Consider the following 11,807-nt stretch of genomic DNA (forward strand, 5'->3'; position numbering starts at 1 on the left):
AAGAGATTTACTCCAAATCTGAAATTAATTTCAAATTTTGAGTAATTTTGGAGGGAATCAATTTGAAATTGATCTCAAATTTCAAATAGAATATAGGGGAATTAATTGGCATTTAAGGGGACCCATCAAGAAGGGGGGCCGGCGGGTTCTAGAGAGAGGGGGAGGGGAGTTATTTCAAATCATGAAATTAATTTCAGGATTTGAATGAAAATGGGGGGGGAATTAATTTGAAATTTGATTTCAAATTAAGTGGTCATTAATGCCTTGATTGGAGAATTGATGGGAGGGGGCCATGCATGAGGCCGGCGGCAAGGAGAGAGGGGGAAGAGGGATTATGAGGATTTATTTTCTTTCCAATTAAGAATGGACAACGAGGCGGGGAACTAAAGACTCCTTCAAATTTGACTTTCAAATAGATTCGAAATTAGAAAATTTCCTTAGATTTTGCAAATAAGGAAAGTTTTTGAATTTTGATATTTGAATTTCAAAACTCACAAATTCCCTCTTGAATGCTTGATCCAAATTTGGAAATCATTATGAGGATTGAAATCATCATAACGATCGGCGAAAGAGGAGGTGGCCGGCGGTCAAAGGGAAGGAGTTGCCACTGAGTTGATGTGGGCTTGGGTGGTGGTGGGATTGGATGGTGGAGGCTAAGCACTTGGTGGTGGATGGAGAGGGGAAGAAAGGAGATGAAAGAAAAACAAATAAGATAAATGTAAAATAATGAACTCACAAAGAGATCGTAAGAATCGCGAATCTTGGACTCTTCCAAAGATTGACGGGTATTGCGAATCACCTCCTCGGGCTTCTCCTCTCATGAGCTCACTAAGAGACCAAACAAGCACAAAACTTTTTTTTCATTCAATAATTCATCATCTCATACAATGCATGAGGCATCCTATAAATAGGCCAAAATGAAACAAAAACTAAAAGACATAAATGCCCTCGGGGCTACAATATCAAATGATCACCCATAAGGGTAAAATAGTAAAAACTAAAAAATAAAATAAACTAATACATAAAATGACTCAAAATAAAACTCCTGATCGTGGCCGTCGATCTCCGACGTCTCCGATAGTACACGTGTCGAAATCGCTGACGATGTCCTCATCAGAGAATCTCTTTGATCATCCATCCTGTCATCAAAGGCTAGCGGGAAATTGATTTAGTAAACTATCCTGAGGGCCTTACATTTCATTTCTTGCAGGAATTACCCGAGCACATACAAACCCCAAAATATAAGCATTGGAGAATGCTCTGCACATTCTCAAATTATCAAAAAGGCTCCTAGAAAAAGGTTATTTTACAAAAACCTGAGATGGCTTTCATCCTACGCCCTATCAAGCATATCTACAACTGCAGATTTGTACATCTTTTTATAGGAGACCAAAGTAGTCGAATTGAGTTGGATAAATTCTGAATACGAAATTAACCAAGTCAAAGCTGTTAAAACTAATCCCAGATATGTTTGGCAACAAATCTAATCAAAACTAATTTTCAAACTCAAATCCTATAGAGAGAAATTTAGATTTTGTGGGAATAAATCTCTAAAACACAACAATGACAGGCTGATTTCCAACCAAAGCTCCTCGCATTTAGTTAATACTTACTCTCTTACCAATTTAATTTGCGCTAAAAGACAACAAAAATTGTAGAATGAGCTAATTTCATTTTCGTAGCCGGTTTGATTTGTACAAATAAGGCATTGGAGAAATACGGGTCAATGAAAGGGTAGGTCTATGAAAATAAATGGAAGCCTTTTTTATTTTTTCAGTCAATAATCAATCATATTCTAACTCAACTTCTAATCAGTTTGTATTTTGAAAACAAAGTAATGCCAAAGATATAAATCAAATACATTAAAATAGATGAAAAACAAGATACTGTGAAGATGTAAGTCATCTTAGAAAACATCTTTTATTATCATATAAATATTCCAAGAGTTATGCACATATTTGTAGACCTCTTGAACAATAAACTTAGTAAGCCTCAAAAACAGTACACTAGCTCAAAGCAAAATCCTAGCCTTTGTATAATGAACTCCAATCATTGCACCACATTTATCGAAGATATCATACCTTGTAGACCAGCCCAGCACTACTAAGTTTGGTGTTGAATCCATGCCCAAAAACCTCATTGAACCCTTTCTGATGGTGATCATATCGATCATGGCTAGGATCATACACACCTCCAACATCAAGTACAGCATCCAATGTCTCAAGTTGCTGAAGATTATTTTCCCAAATAATCATGGTAGGGAAATTGTAAAGAATAATTCAAAATTTTGTCGGTAGAAGTACATAAACATAATGTGCTCTATCTAACAACAGAAAATATATCTAAGAAACACAAAATCAGTTGAAAGCTCAAAATGCACGAAACTGAAAGGTCTTATGATGCAAAGAGAAAAATTTGCACAATGAAATGGGTGATTATAAACAAGCACATATTGTGTTACCCACTCAAAAGAAAAACAAACTAAATCGATGATATACATAAAAATATATTGTGATGCATATTGTCTACAAATCAATATTTACTTGTCCATACTATTAATTCTTAGCTCAACCTTCATTCAAATTGCAATACAAGGGAACGACAGAACCAATTATACACAAGCACATATTATGTTAACCACTCCAAAGCAATGCAAAGTTTAATTTTAAATAAAAATACAACTTAAAAAGATGATGCAGGACGGTTGCAAAAGTCCTTTTTTCAGGTCTTGTTACCAAGAAATTTCACCAAATATGCCTGGGGTCCTTTACGATTTCTTTTGCCGCTATTTTCTACTCTATTGCAATGCTAAATGTGGGATGCCTAGTATAAAAATGCTAAACAAGTGCCGTTTGTTAGGAAACCGTTAAAAGGATTATTGTTTTTATTGATACTATTGATTTGACCTCAGCACATGGAATTTTTGAAACATGGATACTTCCAAAATTTAAATTTGAATGAATTAGAATCAAATTAGGTTATTTTTGTACCAAAACTATCCTCTAAAATCTTACAGCTTCAATTCAATTAAAACTCTCTTTCAATTTTCAATATTGTGTGTACAAGCTAGATGTGTGTATCCTTCGAGTGTGGTGCAATTATGATCAACTTATTTTGTAGAAAGTCATCTTCATGCAATGGTGTAATGCCTAAATTTCTTACTTGGGTAACTTCTTTTATTGGTTCTATTTTGTTTACATAATTTGTTATTTTCTAGTTAGTTCTCCTAATTTTATTCAAATTTGGCACAACTAGAATTCTATTTGTCATAATTCAATTGCAACTGTTTGAAGATTTCATGTGGTTCAAATTTCTTGTTAATTTTCCCAAATTAATTTGATCATTACATTATCATATGGGTTCAAATTCTTATATTTATTCTTTCATTTAAATAATTCAAGTTGTTGACTTATCTACTGGTTTAAAATATGTGAATGTTAAGTGTTCTTGCACGATCTACATGCATCTCATAACTTTAATTGCATTAAAAAATCTAATCCTAAGCCATCCTACATTAAAAGATGCAGTGCTTGCTATTTATAAACCTATATTTACTCTTACATGCTACCAATTCTTAGCCCTATTTTCACTCAAATCATGCAAACTACAATGCATCATTAATACATCAAAATATTTAAAAAGGTGCAAAGAGTTACCCCTGCCTTGAGCTTGATTAATTAATCAAATTTAAACTAGAGCTCGACATCAATTCTCTGAGTTTGAGTTAGCTCGCGAGCCAACTCATTTAATATAACGGAGAAAAGATTCAATTCAAGTAGTTTTTATAATAAAATATTTTTAAAAAATGATATTAAAGTAAAAAAAGGAAATCTATTGAGATAAACAAGCAAGAAAGAAATTGTAAAAATATTTAATAACTTTATATTTAAATCCTTGAATTATGAAATATTTCAAGAGTATTATATATTAATATTTTTTAAACAAATCGACTCATAAACTGACAAGTCAACTCAGGATTAATTTAAGCTGAGCTCATTAGCTCATTGAACTCAGCTCATGAACCATTTATCAAATTGAGCCCGAACAAACTCACAAGTGTCAACTTGAATCAATTACACCCCTATTCCATTATGTGCTACTTTACCAGTTGTCCTTCCTGCTCACACCAAGAACTAATCAATAAGCAAGATGATCAATTCCATCATACTTATGGTTCCAACGTTCTAGTTTCTACCAATACTATTCTATTTATAGTATAGATATTCATGAATCAAATGTGTAGCATGCTCTTATATGCTTCTAAACAAATGAAAGGAGAAAATATTTAGTACAGTAATTAGCCCCGTACATTTGTTGTACTGATTAACTCATTTCCAATTGCACTTAAATGATGGACATTCCATAAAGTAACACTGACTATGTACCATTACATTCTGATACACCCTAGATTTCACCAATTTGTCTTTGCCCTAATTATTCTCACAAGAGAAGAATTTGTCCACCAAATGCAAATAAAACATTCACAAGAGAAATGAGATATAGGACAAGAACATTCGTATTGAAATCCAAAAAAAAATAAAACAAGATAAGTTGTCCACTTCGAGAAGGACAAGATCTCCCACAATAAACCCTAGAAAAGCAAGAGAAAACTAGAAAGAGACTTTTCTTAGCAAGATACCCAAAAAAAGAACCCTAATCCCCCTTTCATACCACCCCAACATCCCAACACATCCCTATTTAGTATTGTGGAGAGGAAATATGAAATTTAGTTTTTATACATAAATAAATAAAAATTGTAAATACAAGAAACTATATTTAAAAATTCATAAAATATTTAAGACACGCATATCGGACAGGCATGTTCAATTTGTATTTAATATTTTTTTAATCATACATGTTTTTCGTGTGTCCGACCAACACGTGTCGAAGGTGTGTCGGAAGCGTGTCGTGTCGGACACTGCATGCCTCATCGAGGAGAAGGGTCGGTGCATCATAGATTCCATCATACTTATGGTTCCAACGTTCTACCAATACTATTTTGTTTATAGTCTAGATATTCATGAATCAAATGTGTAGCATGCTCTTAAATGCTTATTAAAAAATGAAAGGAGAAAATATTCAATATAGTAATTATCCCTGTACATTTTTTTGTACTGATTAACTCATTTCCAATTGCACTTAAATGATGGACATTCCATAAAGTAACACGGACTAGATGCCATTACATTCATCAATCGCTACTTCAAGAAAATGCCCTCATTTAAGGGTGTAAATGAGTCAAGTCGAGCTTGAGTCATGCATAACTCAAGCTCGACTCGTCAGCCAAATCATGAACTCAAACTCGATTTGAGCTCAAAAAGGGAGCTGGAGCTTGGCTCGTGGTAATAAAAACGGACTTGAAAGCAGCTCATGAGATCACGCAAAAGGCAACCTCACATGATACTGCTAGAGAGGAAGAAAGCATGTCGCCTAAGAAGAAGAAGGCATTCCATTGCTGCATGTCTCGAGCCCGCAATCGGTAAACCCCCAATTTGGTTGTTGTATGAGAAGGGGAGAAGAGGAGGAAGCTATTTTCTAAATTATTTTTTGTGAACCAATGCAGTAGTTGTGTGTGTATCTGTGTGTTTGATTTTTTTTTTTTAAATTTGCTACAGCCTCGTGAATGCAAAGTAGCTTTTTACTTGGAAATATAAGATCTTTTCAAATCATGGACGTTTTTTTGAGAGGGGGGGGGGTGTAAATAGTTGGCTGCTTTTCTCAATACTAACAAATTTTATTAGAGAAAATTTTTATTTGTTGATTTGTTTAAGGAAAAAAATTCAATTAGTTATATATTTATGAGCGAGCTCACGAGCCGAGCCTAGTCAAGCTCGAACTCTAGCTCTTTAATAAACGAGCTTGAGTTTCAGTTCAAGCTCGAACTAGTAGGTCAATAAGCTCAGCTAGAGAGCTTGTTATCGAGTCGAACTAGAACCAGCTCGGCTCACTTACACCGTACCCTTATTCACAAGGTTAATACGTATTATTCAGAGAACAATTCTTCAACTACTCAAAGTCTATGCTTTACCCTTCATTAATGAATTTATCTTCCTTTCTCTTATATAAAGAAAAACGTCTTTTGCATACATTTTGCGTAAGAGAGAGCGGTGTAACCACAAAAATTCCATATCACAGATTCAAAATTAGTGCAAGATCCCTCCACTACACTCAACTGTTCAAAAAGGTACTTGTAACAAGATCAGGAGTTCTTAAAAAAAAAAAGCAAAATACGCAAAGTCACTGCTCAAAATCAAGCCACAATTTTAACCCATTTGACAACATTACATACTACATACTACTAATCAATAACTGGAAATAGAAATTAATTAAGCATACCCTTAAAAAATCACCTCCCATGTTGAAACCCAGTAAAGTGAACTCAAATTCACAACAATCAAGTAGTTTCCTTCATATTAATAAGTTCATTGTACAACCAAATGTAAAAAAAATCAGTTCAAGCCAAGTCGGCTAGGTTCAAATTAAGTTAGCTCAATTCAAAGCTAAATATAATCCATAGTACTCTAAGTTCGGAAGGAATGCACCAGTCTTCAAAACTCGTTTCAAGAAAGCGGCTACATCCTAAGAACTCATCTCAAGTAGGAGACTTCCCAAGTGACTGCAACACATCAAGTCAGCATTTGAAACTAAGCAGGTTGGCGACTTCCTTCATATGGAAATATATATAGTTATTTGTCCACCAATAAAAGACAAGCCAACAACTTCTATGAGCTTTGTGGATGACTTCATCAAATCAGATATCACAATTAAGATACACAACTTATGTATTTTGTATAACCATGTATGCAGTCAATTCTATAGTGCCTAAAATCTTGTAAATACAATGTAAAAGGGCCATTTTAGGGACCTTTTTTGGGGTCTAAGCTTTGGTACAGTAAAAGTTGTCGATAAAGTTCAAGAACTTCTCTTTATAGGCTCGAATTTTCTCTAGCTCATTTCTCTCTCTCTCTCTCTCTCTCTCTTCACTTTTTCATTACATTTTATCGGCTAAAATCTCATAGACCTGAGAGTATAATATTGATATCATTCGTGGACAATTCTGATTACAACATTTATGACAATATAAACTTTGACGGAATGCATTAATATTAACTTCTTTCAAAATTCCATTCCATTATAAGAGCTCATTTGGTTTCTTGTAGATAGAAAACATATTTTGATTTCTGAAATCTATCATTTTTTGGTACTTTAAAGGTGTTTTTAGAGTTTATAACTAACATTGATTGCTAACTACAGCTAATAAAATAGGGCTCATATGGCTGCTGGTAAATAGATAACATAATATAGAAAACTATGATTTTGTTTTCACTTTTTTTAGAGTGAAAATAAAATCATCACTTTTGTGAGAATTTGGTTGAGAAGTTCATTAAGTTTGAAGTCAACGATGATGCCTAACTAGTCCAACGAAATGATGATTTTAACGAAGTTCACCGTTTTTCAAACCATGATTCCTAGCTCCAATCAATCAAATGAACCCTAACACAATTACATTTTCAGATGTTTCATTAAAGAGAAGAAAAAAAATGAAAGGATGTGACAAAAAGCAAGGGAATACCTGAGCATCTCTGGTGCGGATGATCTCTGCGCCGGCGAACTTATCGGTGAGGCGGATCATAAAACAGCCGAGGGCTTCGTCGCAGTGAAAGCTGCCATTGTGAGTCCCTACCCTCCTGACAATGCTAGGGTTTGAGGAGCTTGTGGAGAAGGACGAAACCCTAAGCCGTTTCGGAGCAACAGCGACCCCAGCCATCGAAGAGAAGAAGCTTTGGCTCCGTAAAAGGACTAACTTCTGCCACCTCCAGCTCCGACGACCAAGCATGCCCCGGGTTTGTGTCGAAGGCTTTTCCGAGTAGCATATACGGATGATTTACGTAAATATCACAAAATGTTTATGAAGCTATATACCTAATTTTTAAATAACTTTTAATATAATTATTAATTTATTATTATTTTAATTTAAATACATTTTTTATTGTAAGAGGTCGAGAGAATCCACCAAGGATGTAAGACCTTTCCGAGGTTGTATGCTCCGTAACAGGACTAACTTCGGCCACCTCCAGCTCCGACGAACAAGCATGCCCCGGGCTTGTGGCGAAGGCTTTTCCGAGTAGCGTACACTGATGATTTATGTAAATGTCACAAAATGTTTATGAATGTATATACCTAATTTTTAAATAAATTTTAGATTACATCAAAAATATAATTATCATTATTTTAATTTAAATATAAATTTTATTTATACATGCTAATATAATTAATAAATTATGCAAATTCAAATTTGTAAAATTTAAAATTATTCAGTACCATAATTATTTATATATAAAAACTAATCAAATAAATCAAACCAATATAGGAAAATAGAAAGATTTTCAAGTGGCCACCAAACAACCACTTTATTTGCATGTAGTTAATATGAAAATTTTGGATTCTAAATAAACTTTAGATAACAGCCTCCACGATTTCATTTAAGTAAAATTTTGTAAATCCTCTAATCTGAATTATGAAATCCTAGGAAGTTAAATCCTGAAAACTATTTGATAACATTGATAATAAATCTTATATAACTGTTTGGTAATAGAGCGTTAAATTCTGACACGAGCGAACTCTTCTTCCTCTCTCGCCAATAGAGCATTAAATCCGCCAAATAAGAGGAAATCATTTCAGAAATCTAAGATTTACCACGAAAAGGAGCAACTTTCCGTCCACCATGATTTTCATTTATCATGAGATTTGGTTTTGCATTTTAGGTCGTTTGGTGGATTTCGCTCAAATCCACCTCAAATCCGGCCTAAATCCTGCTACCAAACAGCACCTTTGCATAAGATCTGTAAAACTATGAGCTCAAAATCATCTAAAAAGACAAAATTTTCATGAAAATAACATCTACAAATATAAATAACAAATTTGCCCACAGCACATCACACTAAACCTTTTTATCATTGTGATTCTCTTTTCTCTCTTCAACTCTCTTTGACACTAAATAACAAACCTAGCAGTAATAACTAGTTGAATCCTGGGAGAAATTGTTCTATGCAGAGTTTGGATGCAGAATGCCGATTATAGATCAACTAGAATGCGCCACATCCAGATTGTGCCACATCAATGATACCGAGCAGTGCCGAACAAAGAGGTGACATGGCGCATTTTGGCTGTTCTCCGGACGGCGTTTGGTGTCCACACATAATAATTAATCGAATCCTGGAGGAAGATCAGAATCATCATCAGCGTCACCACCACCACCATCGCCACTACCATGGCTCGAGCCTAATCCTGGTGGACGATCTTTTGCTTGTTTGAATAACTCCTCTGTATTTTGAATTAAACCTGGACTGTGTTCATTCTCCTGTAGATCTGAACTTATACTTACATCAATTTTGTCAACACTGGAAGCAAAGGCCCCAGGTTCACTAGTTTCGTTTGAATTCAGAATATTTGCTTCTCTTGTAGGAGTTGTCATCGAGGTTTTAATAATACCATTAGCTTCCCTTCCAGCGATTTGACTTTCATGGGAGAAAGAGGAATTAGTAGAAACTTGAGTCCCCTGGGCTTCAGTGCCGACCATCTTGTTGAAAACATGTTCTACAGTACTTCTGATATCATCCTTTATGCTATCATTTAACCGGATGGTCTTCCATATCTCATCAGAGATCTGGCCCATGATTTTTCTCCTGAAAATTTTCAAGTGAGGAAAATTAAAATTAATGAGACTTAAGGCTCGTTTGGGACGGTTTTTTTATTGCTTTTTAAAACGGAGTTTTAGTACAAAAATAAAAAAATTTGTACTAAAACTCCGTTTTAGAAAGCAGTAAAAAAGTCGTCCCAAACGAAGCCTTAGGCTTCGTTTGGGACGGCTTTCTTACTACTTCTTAAAGCAGCTTTTTAATTCAAAAGTTTTAATTTTTGAACTAGAAAGTTGCTTTAAGAAACAGTAAGAAAGTCGTCCCAAACGAAACCTTAGGCTTTGTATGGGACAGCTTTTTTTTCTGCTTCTTAAAATAACTTTTTAGTTAAAAAATTACAATTTGTATACTAGTAAACTTTTTTAAATAATAAAAAAGACGTCCCAAATAAAACCTTACCGTCAATAGAATAGTTCAAGCAAAAGATAAGAAATATAAAAATATTGATCAAATTATATGTATTTAAAGTGAAGATAATAAGATATTAAAGAAATATGGACATGTTGTTTTAGGAAAGTATTTAATGAGAGTTTTAAGAAAAAATAATTATTTTTGAAAAATATGAGTGAACAAAATAATGAAATATATTATAGATAAAAGAAGTAGAATAAGCTAAATTTGAATAAAGGCCTAGTGAGATTTTGAGTTATAAGAGATATTGCAATAATTTGATTAACAAATTTGTTCAATGGATATTTTGAAGTAAAAAAAAAAGACAAATAATTGGTGGAGCATTTTGATATTGATATTTAGGGTTCGTTTGGGACAGCTTTCTCATTGTTTTCTAAAATAACTTCTTAGTATAAAAATTTCTAATCCAAGAAAATTTTTAACTAAAAATTTATTTTAGAGAGCGTTAAAAAAATTGTTTCAAACAAAGCATTAAAATAAAGGAGATGTTTACGATTCTAATAAATTTAAGGGAATCAAACTTTTTCATTATATGCATAGAAGCAATTACTAATCAATATATTAAAAGATAAATGACAACTAGGTGTGATAAGTTTAAGTGCATGGGATCTATTATATTGAAGAATTAACTTAATGTTAAATGGTTAAAAGGGATAAAGACTTTAAAAAAAAAAATTAATAAAATTATAATTAGATCTACAATGTTATGAATTCAAGAGATGGGTAGTAAAAGGTCATTGATATTTAAATTGAGCGTGGAAGAGAAGAGAATATTAAGATAATATGTGATGAAATTAGGAAATATAAATTAAAGAATGATTATATTAAAAAAATGATTGACGTTTTGTCCATTAAAGATAGAGGTAATTAAAAATAAATAAGATGATTTGAACAAGGACAAGATAAAAAATCTTCATAATCATACATAATTAAAACTCCATGCGTACCCAAGCTCTTGGTAAATAGCATCTGAAAGCTGTCTTGGTTTCAAGTCCTCAGACCCCTCATGATTAAGAACATCAGACTGTTTAACCTGGTCTACGATGCTTTTGCGCAAATCTTCCTGCATTAAATAGGAGATTCTACTTAGAAATATTTATCTCTACATCATTACTACATATTACTTTCACAATAGTGACTTCCTAAGGTAGGACAATACTCACAAAACAATTTCAAAATGAGATGCATGTCATGAAGTCAAAACCTAATACCAGCTAGCCCACATCAGAAAGCAAAATCACCTATAGATTTTGAAGAGCAAAAACGAACTTAAATGTTAGTGAAATGTTGACACATGCTAAATGGTAAATTAAGGCTTCGTTTGGGACGGCTTTCTTACCGCTTCTTAAAGCAGCTTTTTAATAAAAATAAATAAAAATTTATACTAAAAAGTTATTTTAAGAAGCAGTAAGAAAGCCGTCCCAAACAAAGCCTAAATATCTAACATCAGAAACGGAAGAATGTGCTCTCATGCTTCATCGTCAGTATCATCCATCATAATACAATAGAGTTTTAAATTGAATGGCTTCGTGCCTCATTGGAGCTCACCACTCCAATCCATGGATTGACCCTTTAGTTCACTTATTGCTAATATCAACTTGCCCTCCAACAATAGGAATCAGTGGACTCATTGATATGGCTGGGCTAGAGGCCATTTGTTGCCCTTGAGTTGCCTTGGGCTTTATTTCAATTGATAAA

General features: G+C 33.5%; 2 protein-coding genes across 2 annotated transcripts in view; both read right to left on the bottom strand.

The window, feature by feature from the left end:
• LOC110115788 (UPF0160 protein) overlaps window positions 1-8,028 on the bottom strand; it is a 29,764-nt gene extending 21,736 nt beyond the window's left edge. Inside the window, exons 1-2 of the mRNA XM_020849160.2 lie at window positions 7,574-8,028; window positions 2,082-2,228 (exon numbers count right to left, since the gene is read on the bottom strand). Of these exons, the coding sequence (XP_020704819.1) occupies window positions 2,082-2,228; window positions 7,574-7,837 (411 nt within the window). The 5' untranslated portion in view covers window positions 7,838-8,028. The remainder of the gene's footprint in view (window positions 1-2,081; window positions 2,229-7,573) is intronic.
• An 840-nt stretch (window positions 8,029-8,868) lies between these two features.
• LOC110115734 lies at window positions 8,869-11,202 on the bottom strand. The gene is made up of 2 exons (XM_020849070.2): window positions 11,057-11,202; window positions 8,869-9,686 (listed from the first exon to the last, which is right to left on the bottom strand). The coding sequence occupies exons 1-2, from the start codon at window positions 11,176-11,178 to the stop codon at window positions 9,206-9,208; spliced, it is 603 nt and encodes a 200-aa protein (XP_020704729.2). The 5' UTR covers window positions 11,179-11,202; the 3' UTR covers window positions 8,869-9,205.
• Window positions 11,203-11,807: the final 605 nt, after the last annotated feature.

Source organism: Dendrobium catenatum, unplaced genomic scaffold (assembly GCF_001605985.2).
Source record: "Dendrobium catenatum unplaced genomic scaffold, ASM160598v2 fragScaff_scaffold_1297, whole genome shotgun sequence".
Lineage (NCBI taxonomy): Eukaryota > Viridiplantae > Streptophyta > Magnoliopsida > Asparagales > Orchidaceae > Dendrobium > Dendrobium catenatum.